Source organism: Chiloscyllium punctatum, chromosome 10, assembly GCF_047496795.1.
Source record: "Chiloscyllium punctatum isolate Juve2018m chromosome 10, sChiPun1.3, whole genome shotgun sequence".
Lineage (NCBI taxonomy): Eukaryota > Metazoa > Chordata > Chondrichthyes > Orectolobiformes > Hemiscylliidae > Chiloscyllium > Chiloscyllium punctatum.
The window spans coordinates 120,761,686-120,787,394 of NC_092748.1; the positions used below are offsets into that span (position 1 = coordinate 120,761,686).

Here is a 25,709-nt window from a genome sequence, read left to right on the forward strand (position 1 = left end):
ATTCAGCAGGATAAGGGTCACTGACTGTGTAACTCTCCAGAGCCAATGTTTATTCAGCAGGGTAAGGGTCACTCACTGTGTAACCGTACAGAGTCAGTGTTTATTCAGCAGGGTAAGGGTCACTCACTGTGTAACCGTACAGAGTCAGTGTTTATTCAGCAGGGTAAGGGTCACCCACTGTGTAACCGTACAGAGTCAGTGTTTATTCAGCAGGGTAAGGGTCACTCACTGTGTAACGGTACAGAGTCCGTGTTTCTTCAGAAGGGTAAGGGTCACTCACTGTGTAACCATACAGATTCAGTGTTTATTCAGCAAGGTAAGGGTCACTCACTGTGTAATTGCACAGAGTCAGTGTTTATTCATCAGGGTAAGGGTCACTGACTGTGTAACCGTACAGAGTCTGTGTTTATTCAGCACCATTTGGGTTATTCTCTGTGTAATTGCACAGAGTCAGTGTTTATTCAGCAGTGTAAGGGTCACTCACTGTGTAACTGTACAGAGTCAGTGTTTATTCAGCAGGGTAAGGGTCACTCGCTGTGTAACTGTACAGAGTCAGTGTTTATTCAGCAGTGTAAGGGTCACTCACTGTATAATTGTACAGAGTCAGTGTTTAAAAATATGTTGCTGGAAAAGCGCAGCAGGTCAGGCAGCATCAAAGGAGCAGGAGAATCGACGTTTCGGGCATAAGCCCTTCTTCAGGAATGAGGAGATGTGCCAAGCAGGCTAAGATAAAAGGTAGGGAGGAGGGACTTGGGGGAGGGGTGTTGGGAATGCGATAGGTTGAAGGAGGCTAAGGTGAGAGTGATAGGCCAAAGAGGGGGAGGGGGGGTTAATGTGTTCAGCCACGTGGTGGTTGGGTTGGTTGGTCCGGGTGTCCCAGAGGTGTTCTCTGAAACGTTCCGCAAGTAGGCGGCCTGTCTCCCCAATATAGAGGAGGCCACATCGGGTGCAGCGGATGCAGTAAATGATGTGTGTGGAGGTGCAGGTGAATTTGTGACGGATATGGAAGTGTCCATTGGGGCCTTTGAGGGAGGTAAGGGGGGAGGTGTGGGCACAAGTTTTGCATTTCTTGCGGTTGCAGGGGAAGGTGCCGGGAGTGGAGGTTGGGTTGGTGGGGGGTGTGGACCTGACGAGGGAGTCGTGAAGGGAGTGGTCTTTCCGGAACGCTGATAGGGGAGGGGAGGGAAATATATCCCTGATGGTGGGGTCTGTTTGGAGGTGGCGGAAATGATGAAGGATGATACGATGTATCTGGAGGTTGGTGGGGTGGTAGGTGAGGACCAGTGGGGTTCTGTCCTGGTGGCGGTTGGAGGGGCGGGGCTCAAGGGTGGAGGAGCGGGAAGTGGAGGAGATGTGGTGGAGGGCATCGTCGACCACATCTGGGGGGAAATTGCAGTCTTTGAAGAAGGAGGCCATCTGGGTGGTACGGTATTGGAATTGGTCCTCCTGGGAGCAGATGCGGCGAAGGAATTGGGAATATGGGATGGCATTTTTACAGGGGGCAGAGTCAGTGTTTATTCAGCAGGGTAAGGGTCACTCGCTGTGTAACTGTACAGAGTCAGTGTTTATTCAGCAGGGTAAGGGTCACTCACTGTGTAACTGTACAGAGTCAGTGTTTATTCAGCAGGGTAAGGGTCACTCACTGTGTAACTGTACAGAGTCAATGTTTATTCAGCAGGGTAAGGGTCACTCACTGTGTAACCGTACAGAGTCAGGGTTTATTCAGCAGGGTAAGGGCCACTCACTGTGTAACTGTACAGAGTCAGTGTTTATTCAGCAGGGTAAGGGCCACTCACTGTGTAACTGTACAGAGTCAGGGTTTATTCAGCATTGAATGGGTTAAGACTGTTGTTCATGTGCTTTTTCTGGACTTGTCTAATGTCATCTTTGACAGAAGGCCAAAACTTTTAAAAATATATATATATTATTTTTAAACTACTCTAAGCAGGTTTATTTTTACTGCGGTGTTTCCACATTCACTCTCTCACCCAAAAAATACTTGCTGTGTAATGTGTAAGATGTGGATGGAGTGACCATTTGGAATGGGCTGAGTCCCTGAGTGTTGTGTGACATGCCCAGCTTCTGGGTTCTCTTGGGTGTGCTGTCAGATTGGCACAACGGGAAACAGAGTAAAATACAGCCTTCGACAGCAAGGCAGAGATGTGCCCTGCAGACTGATCCCTACTCACCCGCTCTTAGCCCGCAATATGGTTTGGTCAGACTCCGGACTTTGGAAGTGATCGAGCAAGTTGTGCTCCAAATGCAGTTGAAATTGTGCAGGAGGTGTCTGGCTTTAAGTTTCAGAAATAAATTAATTTGCATGACCAAAATCTTATAATTATCAATGAACCATTGCAATTAGACCGAGCAACAGAATGACATTGTTGATATAATTAGCAGAGGTAACATCTTTGTTCACCGAGTTGAAAGCATCTGTATACTTCACAACACGTAAAATACAGGCAGGCTGTCCTCTGAACATCTGGTGTCATAGAATCACTGAGAAAATCCAATGTATCACCAGTCTCACACACTGACTCTCACTGGGGTACACTCCCACACACACTGACCCTCACTGGGGTACAGTCCCCCACACACTGACTCTCACTGGGGTACACTCCCACACACACTGACCCTCACTGGGGTACATTCCCACACACACTGACCCTCACTGGGGTACACTCCCACACACACTGGCCCTCACTGGGGTACACTCCCACACACACTGACCCTCACTGGGGTACAGTCCCCCACACACTGACTCTCACTGGGGTACACTCCCACACACACTGACCCTCACTGGGGTACAGTCCCCCACACACTGACTCTCACTGGGGTACAGTCCCCCACACACTGACTCTCACTGGGGTACACTCCCACACACACTGACCCTCACTGGGGTACAGTCCCCCACACACTGACTCTCACTGGGGTACACTCCCACACACACTGACCCTCACTGGGGTACAGTCCCCCCCACACATTCTCCCCGTGTCTGCATGGGTTTCTTCCAGATGCTCCAGTTTCCTCCCACAGTTCAAAAATGTGCAGGTTAGGTGAACTTATGCCCGAAACTTCGATTCTCCTTCTCCTTGGATGCTGCCTGACCTGCTGCGCTTTTCCAGCAACACATTTTTCAGCTCTGATCTCCAGCATCTGTAGCCCTCACTTGCTCCTAAATTGTTCGTAGTGTTAGGTGAAGGGGTAAATGTAGGTGAATGGGTCTGGGTGGGTTCTCTTCAGAGGGTCGGTGTGGACTTGTTGGGCTGAAGGGCCTGTTTCCATACTGTAGGGAATCTAATCTAAATTGCCCACAGTGCTTGGTGCAATACTTAGAGTGAAATGGGTCTGGATGGGTTACTCTTTAAAGGGTCGGTGAGGACTGGTTGGGCTGAAGGGCCTGTTTCCACACTATAGGGAATCTAATCACACTGACTCTCACTGGGGTACAGTCCCACACACACTCTCACTGAGGTACACTCCCACACACACTGACTCTCACTGGGGTACAGTCCCACACACACTGACTCTCACTGGGGTACAGTCACACACACACTGACTCTCACTGGGGTACACTCCCACACACACTGACTTTCACTGGGGTACACTCCCACACACACTGACCCTCACTGGGGTACACTCCCACACACACTGACCCTCACTGGGGTACACTCCCATACACACTGACTCTCACTGGGGTACAGTCCCACACACACTGACTCTCACTGGGGTACACTCCCACACACACTGACTCTCACTGGGATACAGTCCCACACACACTGACTCTCACTGGGGTACAGTCCCACACACACTGACTCTCACTGGGGTACAGTCCCACACACTCTGACTCTCACTGGGGTACACTCCCACACACACTGACTCTCACTGGGGTACACTCCCACACACACTGAGTCTCACTGGGGTACACTCCCACACACACTGACCCAGACTGGGGTACAGTCCCACACACACTGACCCTCACTGGGGTACACACCCACACACACTGACTCTCACTGGGGTACACTCCCACACACACTGACTCTCACTGGGGTACACTCCCACACACACTGACTCTCACTGGGGTACAGTCCCACACACACTGACTCTCACTGGGGTACAGTCACACACACACTGACTCTCACTGGGGTACACTCCCACACACACTGACTTTCACTGGGGTACACTCCCACACACACTGACCCTCACTGGGGTACACTCCCACACACACTGACCCTCACTGGGGTACACTCCCATACACACTGACTCTCACTGGGGTACAGTCCCACACACACTGACTCTCACTGGGGTACACTCCCACACACACTGACTCTCACTGGGGTACAGTCCCACACACACTGACTCTCACTGGGGTACAGTCCCACACACTCTGACTCTCACTGGGGTACACTCCCACACACACTGACTCTCACTGGGGTACACTCCCACACACACTGAGTCTCACTGGGGTACACTCCCACACACACTGACCCAGACTGGGGTACAGTCCCACACACACTGACCCTCACTGGGGTACACACCCACACACACTGACTCTCACTGGGGTACACTCCCACACACACTGACTCTCACTGGGGTACACTCCCACACACACTGACTCTCACTGGGGTACAGTCCCACACACACTGACTTCACTGGGGTACACTCCCACACACACTGACTCTCACTGGGGTACACTCCCACACACACTGACTCTCACTGGGCTACACTCCCACACACACTGACCCTCACTGGGGTACACTCCCACACACACTGACCCTCACTGGGAAGGTGTTGCAGTGAAGTGAGTTTCTGGTGTAACCAGACACCAAACTCTCCGATATATTTAAAGTCCGGAAGGCAGTTGTTGGCATCATTGCTCACTGTCGATTCTGAGCCAGATTCTCTTGCTGTTTTGTTCGTTGCCAGAATTTGAGGATATAGTAAGATTGTTTCCTCACCTTTCCCTCTGTTGCGTCTCTGCCCCGTGCATTCCAACCCTACAGTCCAACCAACCTTTTAACCCGCATCCCTCGACCTGTACTTCACCATCTTCATTCCCAACAGTCCTTCACCCAGAGATACACCCTCTACCCTGTAATACCTTTCATCTCTGTCCCTATGGCGACTGACTCTCCTGCCACTGGGAAACAGCTTTTCCTCATTCACTTGATTAAAATACTTTCAGAAACCTAAACACCTCCATTAAAATGCCAGCATTAGATTCTGAACAACCCCAGTGTCCTCAGACTCTCCCTGGTCCCATTTGAGTGAATTTCCTCATGGTCCTGACAACCTTCCTAAAGTGTAGAGACTGAATCAGACAACTCTCACACTGTTGCCTGAGCTAGTGATTTGGAAAGGGTTTAGTGTAATGGTCTTGCTTTGGTCACCTTTGGCTGTTGTAATGGATCCAAGCAAGTTCCTGTTCCTCAGTGCACTTTTTAAATTTCAGTCAGTGAACTGCAAGTGACAGGACCATCTGCACGTGATTCAATCCAGAGTTCATTTCCTTTCAATAAAACTGTGGTAAAATCTCAGGCTGAAATTCTGGGCTCCTCCCTCAGCGCTAACAGAATTCCAGTGATATGGGTTTTTTTTTATCCCTGTGAATGATACGGAGAGATTAAGGAGGCTATATCCCTTTCTTCTGTTTTTAGAAAGCGGTGATTTTGAATGTTGGCGGTTCTTGTTTAGAGTGAATGCTCAACACAGCGTGTAACCACCACAAACCAATACTGTCCAGCTCTGCGAGGTGACATTAACTAATCTCTTTAATGCGCTCAGCTCACTACATGTCCAATTTAAAATCCCCACTGTCCAGTTTGGAATCTGTCATTGGCTCCACCCTCTACCTAGACCCTTAGCTACCTGCACCCCAAACTTTGGAATTCTCTCTCTAAAGTCTCTCTCTTCTCTAAGATAATCTGAGAATCTCATTAGAATTGATATCGTCTGAAGCGTTTGGCTGGGGTAAATGTAGTGGAGATGTTTCTCCAAATCGAAGAGTCTCAAACTTGAGATCACCCTTTCAAAATCAAGGGTCATCCATTTAAAGTTTCACCAATGTCCTTCAGGGAAGGAAATCTGCCATCCTTACCCAGTCTGGCCTACACGTGACTCCAGACCCCCAGCGATGTGGTTGACTCTCAGTCACCCTCTGAAAAGGTGCAGTAAGCCACTCAGTTATACCAATCACTACAAAGTCTCAAAGAAATGAAACTGGACGGATCACCTGGCATCGACCCAGGTATGGGAAAAGACAGCGGCAGAAACAGCCCTGTCTGACCCTGCAGTGTCCTCCTCACTGCCATCTGGGGGCTAGTGCCAACATTGGGAGAGCTGTCTCACCGACTCATCCAGCAACAGCCTGATATAGTCACAGCGACAGAATCCTACCTTACAGACAATGTCCCAGACCCCACCATCACCATCCCTGGATACGGCCTGTCCCACCGGCAGGACTGACCCAGCCGAGGGTCGGCACAACGGGATACAGTCGGGAGGGAGTTGTCTCAGCATTGACTCCGGACCCCATGGGGTCTCATGGCTTCAGGTTAAACATGGATAAGGAAACCTCCTGCTCATAATCACATACCATCCTTCCTTGGCTGATTAGTTGGTACTCCTTCATATTGAACAACACTTCGAGGAAGCACTGAAGGTGGTAAGGTCACAGAGAGTACTCTGGGTGGGAGATTTCACTGTCCCACCACCAAGAGTGACTCAGCAGCAACATTACTGATCGAACTGGTCAGGTCCTTAAAGGGCATCGCTGCTGGACTGGGTCTGGGACAGGTGGGGAGGGAACCAACAAGAGGGAGAAACAGACTTGACCTCATCCTTACCAATCTGCCGGCTGTAGATATATCTGTCCCTGACAGTATTGGTAAGAGTGACCACCGCACAGTCCTTGTGGAGACAAAGTCCCACCTTCACATTGAGAATCCCCTCCATTGGGTTGTGTGACACTATCGCCGTGCTCAATGGGACAGACTTCAAACAGATCGAGCAACTCCAGTCCGGGCATCAATGAGGTGCTGGGGGTCACCAACAGCAGCAGCTCCCTCTACACGACAGCACAATCTGTAAGCTCATGGCCCGGCATATCCCCCACTCAACCATTCCCATCAAGCCAGGGGATCGACCCTGGTTCAATGGAGAGTGCAGGAGGGTATGCCAGGAGCAGCACCGGGCATACCTGAAGGTGAGCTGTCAGCCTGGTGAAACACCAAACAGGACTACTTCCACACCAAACAGCATAAACAGCAAGTGACAGACAGAGCTAAGCGATCCCACAACCAATGGATCAGATCGAAGCTCTGCAGTCCTGCCACATCCAGTAGTGACTGGGGGTGGAGAATTAAGCAACTCACTGGAGGAGGAGGCTCCACAAATCTCCCCCTCCCTCAATGATGGAGGGGCCCAGCACATCGGGGCAAAGGTTAAGGGTAAAGCTTTCCCACCAACCTCCAGCCAGACGTGCCGAGTGGGTGATCCATCTCAGCCCTCTCCAGTGGTCCCCAGTGTCACCGATACCAGTCTCCAGCCAATTCGATTCACTCCACGTGATATCAAGAAACAGCTGGAGACACTGGATACTGTAAAGGCTATGGGCCCTGACAACACTCCAGCAATAGGACTGAAGACTTGTGCTCCTGAACTTGCCTCTCCCCGAGCCAAGCTGTTCCAGTCCAGTTCCAACACTGGCATCTACCCGACAATGTGGAAAATTGCCCAGGTATGTCCTGTACAGAAAAAGCAGGACAAATCCAACCCGGCCAATTCCTGCCCCATCAGTCTCCTCTCGATCCTCAGTAAAGTGATGGAAGGGGTCAGTAACAGAGTTATCAAGCAGCACCTGCTCAGCAATAACCTGCTCAGTGACGCCCAGTTTGGGATCCCCCAGGGTCACCCAGCTCCTGACCCCATTACAGCCTTGGGTCAAACATGGACAAAAGAGCTGAATTCCAGAGGGGAGGGGAGAGGGACAGTCCCTGACATCAAGGCTGCATTCGACCGAGTGTGGCATCACAGAGCACTGGCAAAACTGGAATCAATGGGTATCAGGGGGCAAACTCTCCGCTGGTTAGAGTCATACCTGGCACAGAGGAAGATGGTTGTGGTTGTTGGAGGGTCAGTCATCTCAGCTCCAGGACATCAGCTCAAGAAGGCAATTCACCACCAGTTTCTCAGGGGAAGATGTTGGACAATAAATGCTGGGCCCAGCCAGTGGCACACACACATCCCAATGAATCAGTAAATAAAATGGGGATGAGGGCAATGCTTTTCCTCATAGGGTCATGAGTCTCAATGGAAGCAGAGTCATTGAATATTTCCAAGTCAGGTGTGGAGAGATTCCTGATGCACAAAGATAGTGAAAGGTTATTAGGGTCAAGCAGGAATGTGGGATGATCAGATCAGCCATCATTACATTGAATGATGGAGTAGGATGTGGGGATGAGTCGCTTTCCCCAACTCCAACTTCATTTCTTTGTTTGGAATTCTTAACTAATCCTTTGACAGGGCACCTCAAAATCACCTTGTGTTGTTTAACTATGTTAAAAGCTCCACTTAAATGAACGTTGTTCTACCCGGGATGTTCAATGACAAAGCTGTATTTGATAAAGAGAAGGGAGATCTCCCGGTTTCAAAAGATTAATCTTTCAGATTCATTCCTGCTTCCCAATTAGCTGTGAACTTGCAGAGAGCTGTGAGGGGCTTTGGAGATTGGGTGACGGTTTGCAGACAAGGAAAGTTGTGGGGGTGGGTGGGTGGGGGTGCGGTGAAGTATATCGAGGTGGGATGGGAGTGTGAGGGAGAGGCAGTGAAAGAGAGAGAGAGAGAGAAAGGGATTGGGGAGAGAGAGACACACACACACAAATCAACTGGCTACAATCTAACCTCACAATCTCAGTCAATCCCAAAGAGTCTACAGGAGATTGGAGGCAGCATTACTCAGCTGTTAGATGGGTTGATTGAGTGGTTAGGTCACACCACCTACTGGCAGTGACCAGACACAGGCCCTGAAACCAAAACAGATCAGATTGCAGAAACTCAGCAGCTCTGGCAGTGTCTGTGGGAAGAGATCAGAGTTAATGTTTTGAGTCCTGAGAGATTCTTGCTTCCCTGTGTGGCTGAGAGTGGGGGCTGCAGAGAGACTGAGGAAACTGACCATAGCACCATGGGACAGGGAACCATTCAGGAGGGGAGAGGAAAGAGAAATGTAGTTGTAATCAGGGAGCGTATAGTCAGGGGAATAGACACTGTTCTCCCTGGGCTGGATTGAGATTCCCGAAGGCCGGGTTACCTGCCTGGTGCCTGGGATCAGGATCTCCCATCTGGGCGGCAGAGGAACTTGGAGTGGGAGGAAAAAGATCCAGTTGTTGTGGTCCATGTCAGTACCAATGATATCATAGAAAGAGGAAATGAGGGAATATGAGCAGCTGAGGACTAAATTAAAAATCAGGAACAAAAAGGTAATAATCACTGGATGACTAGGTGTGCCATGAGAAAATTGGCACAGGGTCAATAATTGATCGATCCAGTGTTATCACAAATACCGAGAGACAGTGAAAAGTGTTGTGTTGTGAGCTCTGCAGGCAGATTGTACTGTACAAAGTGGATCAATAAGGTTAAAGAGGCAAACGCATGGTTCAAATCTTGGTGTGGGAGAAATGGGTTTAAATTCATGGGAGATTGGCACCAGTACTGGGACAGGAGAGGACAGGCTGCAGCTGAATCATGCTGGGGGCTAGAGTCCTGCTCAGTCATAAAACTCAGCCTCTGGACAGGCCTTTCAGTTATTTAGTGGGGGAGGGGGAGGGGGAGGGAACACGAGGTCTGCACTGACTCCTGAACTTCTGTCCTCCACATGTCCGAGTGCAGTACTCCCGCAGTCCTGACAGTTGCTCTGCTCAGTGGGATATTAAATCACTATTTGTCTGGGGTTTTGTTTTGTAGTGAAGGAGCCTCCTGAGACAGAGCAGTCGATTTCCCTGGACACGGCTGAGGAAGGTTACAGTTCCAATCCAGTGCCCAAAAAGCACAGTCGCTTGTCTAACCACAAGGTGGAAGCATTGAACAAGGATCGCAAAAAGAGACTGCATATTTCCAAAATCATATCCTCCTCGGAGAACACATCCCACGACCGACGTCTCCCTGGTCACAAGCAGGAATCAGAACTTGTAAGTCTTTGAGGATCATGGTGTCTCTGTAGAACACAACATTGACTATACCCAGCTGTCACTGAGCAGCACTCCCTGCTTCCCCAGCCCCTCTGTGTCCCACCAAAACATACAGCCAATCAGGACCACTGCCCACTCTTTGAAGGCTTATCTAATTTCTGATTTGGCGATGCTGGTGTTGGACCGTGGTGTACAAAGTTAAAATTCACACAACGCCAGGTTATAGTCCAACAGGTTTAATTGGAAGCACTAGCTTTCGGAGGTACGTTGTGGAATATAAGATTGTAAGACACAGAGTTTATGACTAGATTCCCTACAGTGTGGAAACAGGCCCTTCGGCCCAATGACCCTCCGAAGAGCAACCCACCCACACCCATTTCCCTCTGACTAATGCACCTAACACTATGGACAATTTAGCATAGCCAAGTCACCTGAACTGCACATCTTTTGACTGTGGGAGGAAACCAGAGCACCCGGAGGAAACCCACGCAGACACAGGGAGAACGTGCAAACTCCACACAGACAGTCGCTCGAGGCTGGAATTGAACCTGGGACCCTGGCGTTGTGAGGCTGCAGTGCTAACCTATAAATTCTGTCTTACAATCTTATTCTCCACAACCACCTGATGAAGGACCAACACTCGGAAAGCTAGTGCTTCCAAATAAACCTGTTGGACTATAACCTGGTGTTTTGTGATTTTTAAATTTATCTAATTTCTCTCTCTCTCTCTCTGTCTCTCTCTCTGTCTCTCTCTCTGCCTCTCTCACCCTTTCCCCTGTTCTTTCCTTATGATGCTCGAATTATTTTCCTTTTGGCCATTACTTCAATTCCCCTTTAAAAATTAACTTTCACAGACCCTTCAAGCATCACTTGAGAGACGGTGGCCAAGTGGTATTATTCTGGGCTGTTAATCTAGGTAATGTTCTGGAGACCCAGGTTCAAATCCCCACCGTGGCAGATGGTGGAATTTGAATTCAATAAAAATCTGGAATTAGGAGTTTGCTGATGACCACAAAACAATTGTTGGAAAAGCCCACTTGGTTCAGTGGTGTCCCTCAGAGAGGGAAATCTGCCACCCTTACCTGGTCTGGCCTACCTGTGACTCCAGACCCACAGCAGCATGATTGACTCAACTATTCCCTGGGGGCTAAATGCTCGCCTAGTCAGTGTTGCCCTTATCTCATAAGCGAATCATGAAAACAATTCCAGATCGTAACAAGTTGCTGAGGCCAAAATCATCCTTATCTTCCCCTTGGATTCTTTTGGCATTGTCTTAGTTTGTAACTCTTATAGTTACTGATCCTCCCACCCCTCTATCAAATCCTCTTATCAATTAAATCGTCCCATCAAACTTCCTCTTCTCAAAAATGAACTGTTCCAACTTCTCCAGCCTCTACACATTCCTTGCACTCCCTCATTGTTGCTTCCTCTCTGGATAATCTTCACTGTACCCTCTCTCAGGCCATGACATCCTTCCTAACGTTGGGAGCCTGGAACTGAACACTGGAGGATGCTGTAAGATTAAAAGAGAAAGCTTATAAACTGACCAGAAATTATTAAAAAAAAATCTGAGGACTGAGAAATTCTTGGAATGCAGCAAAGGATGATAAAGAAACTGATAAAAAAAAAGATTAGCAGAAACAACTAAGAATGCAATCTAACAAAAACATAAAAATAGACTGTGGAAGCTATTGCTTAAGAAGGAAACGTCTGGCTAAATGCATGTGGGTCTATTAGAAGCAGAATCAGGAACATTTATAATAGAGAAATGATGGAAAAACTAAATAATTCCATAGTTATCTGATTTCACTGAAGGAGGATTTGAGAAATCTCCCAGAACTAGGGATTGAAGTGACTGGAAATGAGGAGCTACACCACAGAAATCCTCCTATCCAGATGTATCACGACTTGGTTTGGCAACTGCTCTGCCCCAGGACCACAAGAAATTACAGAGAGTTGTGAACACAGCCCAGTCCATCCCAAAACCCAGCCTTCCATCCACTGACTCCATCTACACTTGCTGCTGTCTCAGCAAAGACCCCTCCCACCCCGTTATAATCTCTTTCACCAGACTGAAGATACAAAACTTGAAAACACGTGCCAACAGATTTAAGAACAGCTTCTTCCTGGCTGTTATCAGGATCATGCACAGACCTCTCAGGTAACGGGCCACTCTGAGGAAGGGTCACCAAACCTGAAATGTTAACTCTGATTACTCTGCACAGGTGCTGCCAGACCTGCTGAGCTTTTCCAGCAACTTCTGTTTCTATCTCTCGTATATTAGAGTTGATTCCTCTCTGCACCTTCTCTGTAGCTGTAACACTATATTCTGCATTCTGTTCTATTACCCTGGTGTACATATGTAAGGTACGATTTGTCTGGTTAGCACACAAACAATACTTTTCACTCTATCACAGTACAGGTGACAATAATAAATCAAATCAAAAAGAGAAAGAAAATAGGGAATTAAGGACCTATTAGCCTTTCATCAAGAGTTGGTAAATATTAGGATTGATTATAAAGGATGAGATAAACAAACACTTTGATGACATTGATTGGATTGGGCAGAGTCAGCATGGATTTAAGAATGGGGAAGATTTCACTAACAGAACTAACAAAAGAATACTGATGGATATAGTATACTTAGATTTTCAGAAGGCTTTTGGTAAAGTGTCCCACAGGAACCTGGTTAGAAATAGTTTGCACTTGGGAGGGAATGTCCTGGCATGGATTAATAATTGGGGGCTAAGAGGCAGAAACCAGAGATGGACAGATTTCTGATGACCAGTGGGGAACAGGGCTATGGGGATGGGGTGGATAAAAGGCATCAAAGTGCTTAATCAACCATGATCATATAGAATGGTGAGGCAAACTTAACAGGCTGAATGGCCTGCTCCGATTTTTAAGTCCTATGAAGCCTACCCATAGTTAACAAATGGTTTAGTAAAACTGTCTTGTTATAGTATAACTCTCTGCTTCTGTTTACTAACTAAATACGGCTTTCTCAACTTCTACCACAGAACTCTCCTTCTCACCTTAAATGCATGTCGTACATACATCCCACAAGTTTCTGTATACTATTTTCTGTTGTGTCTTTATTGGATATTGCCTTTCCTCATTCTTTTAGCAATAAGAAGCATGATTCTCTGTATTAAACTTCACCTGCCATGGGATCTACCCCATTTGACCAGCTCACCTTCCTTCTGTTATAGTTCCTTCTGTTATGGAGAAATCCAAGCAGGACTTCCAGAGAACCATCTTCACTGAGAGTGGGGTAAAAATGTGGATCTGGTTACCGCATTCTGGGGCAACTCGGGATGGGCAGCAATGCTGGGCCTTGCCCATATCCCATGAATTAGTTAAAAATGGTGACTGCCAGCCATTCACAAAAGGAGGAGGCTGGATAAACACACAAGAGATGTATCAGGTAAAAACAAGGACTGCAGACGCTGGAAGCCAGAGTCTAGATTAGAGTGATGCTGGAAAAGCACAGCAAGTCAGACAGCATCTGAGGACTCTATTCCTGATGAAGGGCTTTTGCCCGAAATGTTGATTTTCCTGTTCCTCGGATGCTGCCTGACCTGCTGTGCTTTTCCAGCATCACTCTAATCTAGACACAAGAGGTGTACCATAGCCTGGGGGATGGGTTGAGATAAGGAGGTGGTGGAGGGAGTGGGGGAGGGGGGAGGAGAAGCAGCCAGAGGTTCAGAAACACACTCCTGGTTACAGACGAGCAAATGACCAATGGAATCTGCGGGTCAGTGGTTTGTTGTTCCCTTATGGAGGTGTAACTGGTTTGTCCTTTAACCCACAGGGTCCTTGCCGCCGACAAATGCAGGTGGTGTTGCAGAATCTGAAGAAAGCTGCCTACCTGAGTCCACACGAGGTTTATATCCCGAACTGTGACCGTAAAGGCCTGTACAAAAGGAAACAGGTCCGTGAGTACTGTCGGAGCTCATGCGACCTGCACAAAATAATTGCAATTGTACTCGCCTCCTCCTCTGGCAGCTCACTCCATATACACACCTCCCACTACGTGAACAAGTTGCCCCTTAGGTCTCTATTCCCCTCTCACCTTAATCCTACGCCATCCAGTTTTGAACTGACCTACCCTGGGGAAAACACCTTCGCCATTCATCCTATCAAAGCCCCTCATGATTTGATAACCAATCTCTTCAGCCAGAAGGTGGGGACTCTGTGGAACCCATTGCTGCAGAAGGTAGAGGAGACCAAGTCATTGAGTGTATTTAAGAAGCAGATAAATAGGTTCTTGATTCTGAAAGGGGTCAAGAGTCACGGGGAGATGGCAGGAGGATGGGGTTGAGAAACATATCAGCCATGATCCAAATGGCAGAGTGGATTCAATGGATCAAACAGCCTAAATCTGCTCCAATATCTTATAGTCTTATGGAACCATTCTTGAAAGTCATTTCTGCACACCCTCTGATACATTCACATCTTTTCTGTAATGTGGTGCCTACAGCCATACCCCAGCTGAGGTTCAATAAGTGCGTTGTCAAAATTAATGATCATGCTCTTGCCCCTTGTACACTATATGTGTTTAGATTAGATTAGATTACTTACAGTGTGGAAACAGGCCCTTCGGCCCAACAAGTCCACACCGACCCGCCGAAGCGCAACCCACCCATACCCCTACATTTACCCCTTAACTAACACTACAGGCAATTTAGCATGGCCAATTCACCTGACCTGCACATCTTTGGAGTGTGGGAGGAAACCGGAGCACCCGGAGGAAACCCATGCAGACACGGGGAGAACGTGCAAACTCCACACAGTCAGTCGCCTGAGGCGGGAATTGAACCCGGGTCTCTGGCGCTGTGAGGCAGCAGTGCTAACCACTGAGCCACCGTGCCGTCCAAAAAGCTGTGTTCAGAAAGCCCTGCATCGTGAATGGCCGTTTAACCCTGCTCCCCACCGCTCCTGCCATCTTTGACAACTTGTATGCACGTACGCCCAGGTCCCTCTGCTCCTGCACCCCACCAAACCCCTCAATCCCTCCCTGCCGCACCCCACTAACACCCCATACCTTCCCCCCAGCCCTTTTAGATCATAACTATTTCCTTTTCAACAGTGTCGCCTGATTCTTCCAATCAAAATGATTCACATGACATTTCTCTGCATTAAACTTCATCTGTCATATATCTGCCCAATCCACCAACCTGTCTGTAAAATATACCACTGCCCACTTCACACTGAAAACAGTTCCTGCACAACAGGCTCGAGGGGCTGAATGGCCTCCTGATGTTTCTGTGTAACAGGCTTTAGGGGCAGAATCATGAGGCTGCCTGGGCCCATCATTTACTGCCCATCCCTAGTTGCCCCTTGAGAAGGTGGGGGTGAGCTGCCTTCTTGAACCGCTGCAGTCCATGCGCTGTGGGTAGACCCACAATGCCCTTAGGGAGGGAATTCCAGGATTCTGACCCAGTGACACTGAAGGAACGGTGATATATTTCCAAGTCAGGATGGTGAGGGGCTCGGAGGGGAACTTGCAGGGGGTGGTGTTCCCATGGATCTGCTGCCCTTGTCCTTCTCGATGGAAGTGGTCATGGATTTGGAAGGTGCTGCCTGAGGGTCTTTGGGAATGGTGTTAGTGTGGAAGGAGGCCATTTGGCCCGTTGTGTCTGTGCCAACTCTCCACATGAACAATTCACCCAGTGCCGTTCCCTACCTTCCTCAGTAACCCCCAGACACATAGAATGCAGGAGTAGGTCATTGGGTCCACTGAGACTGTTCCATTATTCAATATGATCTTTACTGTTAATCCAACCCAGTCGCCACCACCCACATCACCCCCCCCCCCCCCCCCCACCACCCCCACGTTGTCTCGCCATACACTTTGATCCCTTTAGCTCTAAGATTTAAAGGTTAATTCATTCCTGAGTACAACCAGTATTTTGGCATCAACTGCTCTCTATGGTAGTGAATTGCATGAGAGAAGCGTCCTTTTCTGATAATGATCCACTCTCCTCTGTAAGCCTGTGTTACACCCAGTGAGGTGATGACCTCGTGGGTATTACCACAGGCCTATCAATCCAGAGACCCAGGTAATGTTCTGGGTTCCTGAGTTGGAATCCCACTGTGGCATTGGAGGAATTTGAAATCAGTAAATATCTATAATTAAGAATCTAATGACTGTTAAACCATTGTCGTGAACATCCATCTAGGTCACTTAATGTCCTTTAGAGAAGGAAACTGCCATCCTTACTTGGTCTGGCCTACGTGTGACTCCTGATGAAGGGCTTTTGCCCGAAACATTGGTTTTCCTGCTCCTCGGATGCTGCCTGATCTGCTGTACTTTTCCAGCACCGCTCTAATCTAGACTCTGGTTTCCAGCATCTGCAGTCCTTGTTTTTACCTACATGTGACTCCAAACCCACAGCAATGTGGATGTCTCTTAAACCCCGTCTGGGCAGTTAGATTAGATTAAATTAGATTACTTAGATTAGATTACTTACAGTGTGGAAACAGGCCCTTCGGCCCATCAAGTCCACACCGAGCCTCCGAAGAGCAACCCACCCATACCCATTCCCCATCACTACGGGTAATTTAGCGTGGCCAATTCACCGAACCTGCACATTTTTGGACTGTGGGAGGAAACCGGAGCACCCGGAGGTAACCCACGCAGACACGGGGATTAGGGATGGGCAATAAATGCTGGGCCAGCCTATTGCACCCTCATTCTGTGAATGATGAAAATAAATGCAGGCAGCCAGATTTCCCTGCTGCCCATCCTGCTTTGCTGAATGACCTGGTTGGATTTTACATTGATTAGGAGTGTCCTTTCCTCTCCACAGTGCAAGCCCTCGAAGGGGAAGCGACGAGGCCTGTGTTGGTGTGTGAATAAGCATGGACTGAAACTACCTGGCTCCGATTTCAAGCACCGTGACTTTCAGTGTCACAGCTTTGAGAGCAACTGATGTCACTGTGTCATTGAAACCCTCGGCAACATGTTAGGCTCCTCTCCAACCAACTGAGCTATCTTCTCACCAGCTGGGTGGCTGACTACAGACTATAAACCTTTGGCAGTGAGTGCATCAAAGTGTAATAATTTAAACAAAAATTGTATGTAATGATTTTTCGGGGCATCGGATTGGTTGAACCTGTGTGAGCTTCTTATTTTGGCTTTTCAATCTCTACCAAAGAAAACACGTTTCAATTCAGATTGGATTTGGTAAGAAACTGCTAGAGGATGGGGTAATAATGTTCTCTTTTTAAACCATATGCCCTTTCTCATCACGAGTTAAGGAGATCTTCACCCATCCAAAAAATGCACTTAAAGAAAGACCCCAGACCTTCAACCCAATCTTTCACCAGACACCCGGATCCTGTAGAGCTGCAGGGATCTGGATTAGACGAGGGACTGGGGACATCCATTGTCTGGAGTGACCTCCTCCTCACTTTCATCTGAGGGCTTTCTGGAGCTGGAGGGGGTAGGGGGAAGGAGGATAGGGATGAGTGTGTCGGGGAGGTTGCTGGTCTGGGAATGAGGGGGAGCTGTGGGGGGGGGATGTTAGTGTGGGAATGGGGGGGATGTTGGTGTGGGAATGGGGGGGATGTTGGTGTGGGAATGGGGGGGATGTGGGTGTGGGAATGGGGGGGATGTTGGTGTGGGAATGGGGGGGATGTGGGTGTGGGAATGAGGGGGTGTGGGGGAGCTGGTCTGGGAATGAGGGGGAGCAGGGGGGATGTTGGTGTGGGAATGGGGGGTGGGCTGGGGGGGATGTTGGTGTGGGAATGGGGGGTGGGCTGGGGGGGATGTTGGTGTGGGAATCGGGGGGAGCTGGGAGGATGTTGGTGTGGGAATCGGGGGGGAGCAGGGGGGATGTTGGTGTGGGAATGGGGGGTGGGCTGGGGGGGATGTTGGTGTGGGAATCGGGGGGGAAGCTGGGGGGGATGTTGGTGTGGGAATGAGGGGGAGCAGGGGGGATGTTGGTGTGGGAATGAGGGGGATGTTGGTGTGGGAATGGGGGGGAAGCTGGGGGGGGGGGTGTTGGTGTGGGAATGAGGGGTTGTTGGTGTGGGAATGGGGGGAGCTGAGAGGGGATGTTGGTGTGGGAATCGGGGGGGAAGCTGGGGGGGATGTTGGTGTGGGAATGGGGGGGAGCTGGGAGGGATGTTGGTGTGGGAATGGGGGGTGGGCTGGGAGGGATGTTGGTGTGGGAATGGGGGGTGGGCTGGGAGGGAGGTTGGTGTGGGAATGGGGGGGATCTTAGTGTGGGAATGGGGGGTGAGCTGGGGTGTGTTGAGGGGGGCTGGGAATGGGGATGGTGGAGTTGAGGCAGGGGAGTTAAGTTGGGGCCAGGATAAAGGGTCAGGTGGTGTTGGATGACATATCACCTGACCCGGGAGTCCACAGACCCTGACACACTGGTGGGATCCCACTTTGAGGACCAGACTCGGAGCTTGCATGCTGGGATCAGGCAAGTTACTCTGGGCGGGGAGGTGAAGGGGAAGGGGGTGACTGGTGAGTGGGTGAATTGGTTAGTTCAGAGATACTGACCTCTCACTGGACATCACATTATTGGCCTGCTCCCAGTCCCAAGGCAGAGTGATTCCCCATGCAGCACTTTGCTGCAGTACCTGTTTGCTACCAATAGGGGGGGTGATAATTCAGAGGGGTGCCCCCTGGTGACTAAATGCAGGTACTGCACTGACAGGCTCTCCAACTGCTCCTCTAACAAGTGACACCCAGGGCCAAGGGCTCCCAAGTCATCAGCTCCCTCCTTCCCTCGCCCCACCACGCCCCCCACCCCCTGCCCCCCAACCCTGGGCGGAGAAGCTGACTTGTGGCTGGTGTTACCAGCTCCAGTAACCCCAACCCCCAACCCTCCCACAACCCAGAACATTCATACATTCCTCCCACCCTCGTGTGTTGTTCACTTAGTTAAGACATGAGGTCCCTTGGCCTCGAAGGAGCAGGAGTGGAGGGGGGTGGGGGGGGGGGGGGGGGTGCATGGTGTGGCTGGTGGGGAGGGGGAGGTGGTTTCTTTACTTTTACCTTCTGCCCTGTGGGCTCTAGATGCCCCCCAGGCCTTCAGTCAACCTTCAGGTACACTGGCCTATTTGACTTTGTCTGGCATCATAACCCAGTCTAACAATGTCCATCCCTTCCCCACCCAGCATCCCCACCAGACTGTGAGAACACCCCCCCCCCCCACCCCACCCCACCACCCGCTTTCCTTCACTCCCCCCGTCAGGGAAGAGTCAGGCTGGGAGCTGGAAGGCTGAGTTCTGATTTCAACATTCCCATTTCAGGAATGTCCTCTCGGAGCTCTGGCTGATGGATTCAGTCACCCGAGGGGGTGCAGGAATGTCAATTACATCGACAGGGAGAAGAATGTCAAATGGGTGGAAAATGTGAAGAAGCCTTTAGCTGAGGGTGGGGGGGGGGGGGGGGGGGGGTGTCTTTTAATCGAAACAGGGGCAATGTACAAATGAAATATATCCGGGGAGAAGGGGGGGGGTGGGGGTGATGGTAGGAAAACCTCACGAAGCACAACCCGTAAAGAGGTCTCCCTCCTTATGGATTTTGTGTGGAATTTAAGATGGCAAATGCTGAATGAATATTATTTTCTGTGTTTGAATTTTCTTGTTACACTGTTTGCTGAGCTTTGTACATGGTTTCTCCCAGACACTCAGAACATTATGTTTTATTTTGAATTTCTTCTTCATCTCGCTGACTAGCACTCCCAGTCTGACTGTCCAACCCTCACTCACTCCAACAGTTTCTGGAAAATGCAAAGACTGAGTTCGCCCAATGCTGTCCTCCCCTTTGGCAAGGTGTCTCTTGGTCACTGACAGATAGTTCCCCTCAGCCCAGGCCGGGAATACAATTCATGGGGGGAAAGGGGGCAAGAGATGGGGCAAAGCCTTGGGATAGGGGGCTGATCATTAGGGACTGAGCTGAGGAGGAATGTCTTCACTAAGAGTTTGGTTAATCTCCATCACAGAGGGTTGTGGATGCTGCATTGTTGAATGTTATGGAGATTGGCACAGACAGAGTTTGGTTCTCTTGGTTTGGAGATGCCGATGTTGGACTGGGGTGTACAAAGTTAAAAATCACACAACACGAGGTTATAGTCCAACAGGTTTAATTGGAAGCACTATTTTTTAGTGGGCGGCACGGTGGCACAGTGGTTAGCACTGCTGCCTCACAGCGCCAGAGACCCGGGTTCAATTCCCGCCTCAGGCGACTGACTGTGTGGAGTTTGCACATTCTCCCCGTGTCTGCGTGGGTTTCCTCCGGGTGCTCCGGTTTCCTCCCACACTCCAAAGATGCGCAGGTCAGGTGAATTGGCCACGCTAAATTGCCCGTAGTGTTAGGTAAGGGGTAGATGTAGGGTTGTGGGTGGGTTACGCTTCGGCAGGGTGGTGTGAACTTGTTGGGCCGAAGGGCCTGTTTCCACACTGTAAGTAATCTAATCTAATCACTAGCTTTCAGAGCGTCGCTCCTTCATCTATCACCTGAAGGAGCAGCACTCCTAAAGCTAGTACTTCCAATTAAACCTGTTGGACTATAACCTGGTGTTGTGTGATTTTTAACTTTGCTCTCTTGGGGAATCAAGGTGGGGGGCGGTTTGTGGGGATGTCGAATTTTAGCCCAAAATCAGCCACAATCACATTAAATGGTGGAGCAGCATCAAAGGATGAATAGCCTGTTCCTGTTCCACCTCCTGACAATTGGTTTACAAATAGTTGACCAGGATCACCTCCAGCAGCCTCACAGCCACTCTGTCACTGCCCCCCCCAGGGAGGGCAATGGACGGGGGTATCTCAGTGTCTCCACCCTGGTGGGAGGGTGGGGGGATTTCAATGTTCCTCTTGTTTCCCCTTGCTCGGATTGTAGACCAAGCTGTGAATGAGGACAGGGCTGTCCTCTCCGGAGAGGGGCTGGTGAATGGTTGACGGAGGGATTTCAAATGCAGGCTGAGGTTGTTGGGAAGGGTTTTCGGGAAGTTGGCTGATGATTGAGTGATCGGTGTGAGGAGTTGGAGATGTTAGTGGCTTAAGGAGCAAGCGGGATTGTTGAGGAGCACAGAAGGGGAGTGGGGGAACTCACTTTGACCCAGTTACACTGAGGGGAGAATGAGGGGTTCAAACAGGGTCTCAGGCAAATACTGACATGACCATCTAAACAACCCCTCCCCATTCAAACCCACCCCCTCACCAAGTCATCCGAACCTGTGAAACCCCTGAACTTAACGACGGTGTATCTCGAGGAGAAACCTTCTTTTGTGTCCAATAAAACAAGACGTTTATCAAATATTCTGGTTAAAATTTTGTACGAAATATATTTGTAACATTTCTGGTGAACACTGTATGCTATTTATTCAATTTGTAATTTATCTACTCCTCCATCTTTGTCTTATGGTAATGACAAAGCATTTATTTAAATAAAGATTCATATGCATCATCCAAACAGTGTCCCTGGATTTCACAAGGGAACCTATAAACTCAAAGCACTGGAACCTGCCTCCACCAAGAGTGATCACTACACTAGGGCACAGAGAGTGGGTAGGAGACACGGATACCAGGGAGAGAGGGGGATACCAGGGAGAGAGGGGGATACCAGGGAGAGAGGGGGATACCAGGGAGAGAGAGGGGGATACCAGGGAGAGAGGGGGATACCAGGGAGAGAGGGGGATACCAGGGAGAGAGAGGGTTACCAGGGAGAGAGAGGGAGATACCAGGGAGAGAGAGGGATACCAGGGAGAGAGAGGGGGATACCAGGGAGAGAGGGGGATATCAGGGAGAGAGAGGGGGATACCAGGGAGAGAGGGGGATAACAGGGAGAGAGGGGGATACCAGGGAGAGAGGGGGATAACAGGGAGAGAGGGGGATAACAGGGAGAGAGAGGGGGATACCAGGGAGAGAGGGAGATACCAGGGAGAGAGGGGGATACCAGGGAGAGAGAGGGGGATACCAGGGAGAGAGGGAGATACCAGGGAGAGAGGGGGATACCAGGGAGAGAGAGGGGGATAACAGGGAGAGAGAGGGGGATACCAGGGAGAGAGAGGGATAACAGGGAGAGAGAGGGGGATACCAGGGAGAGAGAGGGGGATACCAGGGAGAGAGAGGGGGATACCAGGGAGTCAGGGGGATAACAGGGAGAGAGGGGGATACTAGGGAGAGAGGGGGATAACAGGGAGAGAGAGGGGGATACCAGGGAGAGAGGGGGATACCAGGGAGAGAGAGGGGGATACCAGGGAGAGAGGGGGATACCAGGGAGAGAGGGGGATAACAGGGAGAGAGAGGGGGATACCAGGGAGAGAGAGGGATAACAGGGAGAGAGAGGGGGATACCATGGCGAGAGGGGGATACCAGGGAGAGAGAGGGGGATACCAGGGAGAGAGGGGGATACCAGGGAGAGAGGGGGATACCAGGGAGTCAGGGGGATAACAGGGAGAGAGAGGGGGATACCAGGGAGAGAGGGGGATATCAGGGAGAGAGGGGGATACCAGGGAGAGAGAGGGGGATACCAGGGAGAGAGAGGGGGATACCAGGGAGAGAGGGGGATACCAGGGAGTCAGGGGGAAAACAGGGAGAGAGGGGGATACCAGGGGGAGAGAGGGGGATACCAGGGAGAGAGAGGGGGATACCAGGGAGAGAGAGGGATACCAGGGAGAGGGAGGGATACCAGGGAGAGGGAGGGGGATACCAGGGAGAGAGAGGGGGATACCAGGGAGAGAGGGGGGATACCAAGGAGTCAGGGGGATCCCAGGGAGAGAGAGGGATACCAGGGGGAGAGAGGGGGATACCACGTAGAGAGGGGGGTACCAGGGAGTGAGAGGGATACCAGGGAGAGAGAGGGATACTGGGAAGAGAGGGGGATACCAGGGAGAGAGGGGGATACCAGGGAGTCAGGGGGATACCAGGGAGAGAGGGGGATACCAGGGAGAGAGAGGGATACCAGGCAGTCAGGGGGATACCAGGGAGAGAGGAGGATACCAGGGAGAGAGAGGGTTACCAGGGAGTCAGGGGGATACCAGGGAGAGAGGGGGATACCAGGGAGAGAGAGGGATTTCAGGGAGTCAGGAGCATACCAGGGAGAGAGGGGGATACCAGGAAGAGAGAGGGATACCAGGGAGTCAGGAGCATACCAGGGAGAGAGAGGGATACCAGGAAGTCCGGGGGATACCAGGGGAGTGGGAGGAGATGGTGGAAGACGGGAAGGCGCTGGGCGTGGGTGGAGGTGGGAGGGGGGACACGGTGGTGGTCAGGGTGCTGCAGGTGGGAGATGGTGTTGGGAGAGGGGCAGATGGTGGGACTGAGGGTTAATGGGAGGCAGTAGGGATGAAGGAAGAGCGACTGTAGGAATGGAAAATGTGTGTACCCCAGGAGTCAACTCTCTATAATTTATTGTAATGATTGAGGTGAAGGGGGTGTAGGTACAGGAGCTAAATTTGCTGATGACACAAACATTGGTCAGAAAACTCGTTGTGAAGAGGAGATACAGAGGGGTTCAGTGAGTGGGTAAAGACCTGGCAAAAGGAGCATAATGTTAGAAAATGTGAAATCATTAATTTCGGTGGAAAGAATGAAAATGAAGCAAGTTATCTAAAAGATAGGGTTGTTTATTCCTTAATGCAGAGAGTGACATCGTGGGTCTACATACAGCACATGGACTACAATGGTTGATGAAGACAGCTCTCCCCTGGGTGTGTATGTAGATGGGGGTGGCTGCTGCCCCTTTAAGGGAGTGGGTCATGTGACCTCAGATGAGAGCGTTGGGTCAGTCTTGAACTGTGTGACTACAAACGTATAATAAATAATTCCCTGGTTCAAGGTTACTGACCTACCTGGTGGTCTATTTAAACTTAATAAACTGACCATAAACGCAACAACAACCACCTTCCCAAGTGGCCACAAGGAACGAGCAATAAATCCTGGCCCAGGTAATGACACCCACGTCCCATGAATGAATAAAAATAACCGAGGGGAGATCTGATACAAAGTTATGAGGGGCATAGACAGGGTAAATAGGGGGAAACTCTCCTCCTTGGTAAAAGGTTCAATGGCCAGAGGGCAAAGATTTAAGGTCAGGGCAAGATTATTAGAGGGTGGTGGGAATCTGGAACTCTGCCTTTAAGGGCGGGGGATATAGAGACCCTCATCACACTGAAGGAGGATTTAGATGTGTATTTGTGATACCATGGTAGATTAGGTTATGTGAAGAGTGCTGGGAAATAAGGTTAGGATAATTAGATGCTAGATGACTGTTGTGGATGTGATGGGCAGAAAGGCCTTCTTCCATCCTGTGAAAATGTGGTGATACTCTCTAAGTAGTGAGAGACTGCAGAGCTCAGAGATGCAGAGGGATCTGGGTGTCTGAGTGTAGGAATCACAGAAGGTCAGTCTGCAGGGTCAGCAAGTAATCAGGAATGCTCATAGAATGAGATGGATTATTGTGAGAGGAATTGACTTTAAGAGTAGGAGATTATGCCTCAGATATACAGAGTATTGGTGAAACCCCACCAGGAGCACTGTGTACGGCACAAGTCACTGTACCAACAGAGGGATGGGAATGTGTTGGAAGCTGTTCAGAGAAGGTTTACCAGGCTAACCCCTGGACTGAGGAGATTGCATCTGGGGAAAGGCCGGACAGACTAGGCCTGTCTCCTCAGGAGGTTAGAAGAATCAGAGGGGACTGAATTGAGACAGATAAGACCCTGAGGGGGTCTGATAAGACCCTGATAAGACCCTCTTTACTCAGCGGGTTGTGAGTTCATGGAATGCCCTGCCAGTATCAGTGGTGGACTCTCCCTCTTTATGGGTATTTAAGCGGGCATTGGATAAGCATATGGAGGATAGTGGGCTAGTGTAGGTTAGGTGGGCTTGGATCGGCGCAACATCGAGGGCCGAAGGGCCTGTACTGTGCTGTATTTTTCTATGTTCTATGTTCTATGGGAGCTGTCCGGGTGGATGTGGAAAGGATGGTTCCTTTTGTGGGAGAATCTAAAACTAGAGTCATTGTTTAAACATCTCATTTAACTTGGGTTGGGAGTTTTATTTTCTTTTCAAAGGCCATGGGTTTTTGGAAATCTGTCCCTGAGAAGATAGTGGAAGCAGAATATGAAGACAGAAACAGAGGTTATTGTTCAGCAAGAACAAGGAGGTGAGGTGTTCTCCAGGAAATGTGGGTTTGAGGTTACAATCAAACCACCATGATCCAATTGAATGGGGGAGAAGGCTCTAAGGGCTGAATGGCCTCCTCTTGTTGTATACATGAGGCAGTGGAATAGAGAGATGGGCTTTCTAAACCAAGTTACATTTAGATTTAGATTTTGTTGTAGTGTACTCAAGTAGAGGGTACAAGAGTCATGGGGCAGGTCATACCTCACAAACCTGATTGAATTCTTTGAGGATGTGACAAAACACATTGATGAAGGTAGAGCAGTGGATGTGGTGTACGTGGCACGCTCATTCAGAAAGTAAGGAGGCATGTGCTACAGGGAAATCCATCTGACTGGATACAGAACTGGCTGGCCTATAGAAGACAGAGGG

The 25,709-nt window shown here is 49.9% G+C and overlaps 1 protein-coding gene across 1 annotated transcript in view; it reads left to right on the forward strand.

The window, feature by feature from the left end:
* LOC140482504 (insulin-like growth factor-binding protein 5) overlaps positions 1 to 17,680 on the forward strand; it is a 102,837-nt gene extending 85,157 nt beyond the window's left edge. Inside the window, exons 2-4 of the mRNA XM_072580050.1 lie at positions 9,961 to 10,184; positions 13,999 to 14,118; positions 17,000 to 17,680. Of these exons, the coding sequence (XP_072436151.1) occupies positions 9,961 to 10,184; positions 13,999 to 14,118; positions 17,000 to 17,122 (467 nt within the window). The 3' untranslated portion in view covers positions 17,123 to 17,680. The remainder of the gene's footprint in view (positions 1 to 9,960; positions 10,185 to 13,998; positions 14,119 to 16,999) is intronic.
* Positions 17,681 to 25,709: the final 8,029 nt, after the last annotated feature.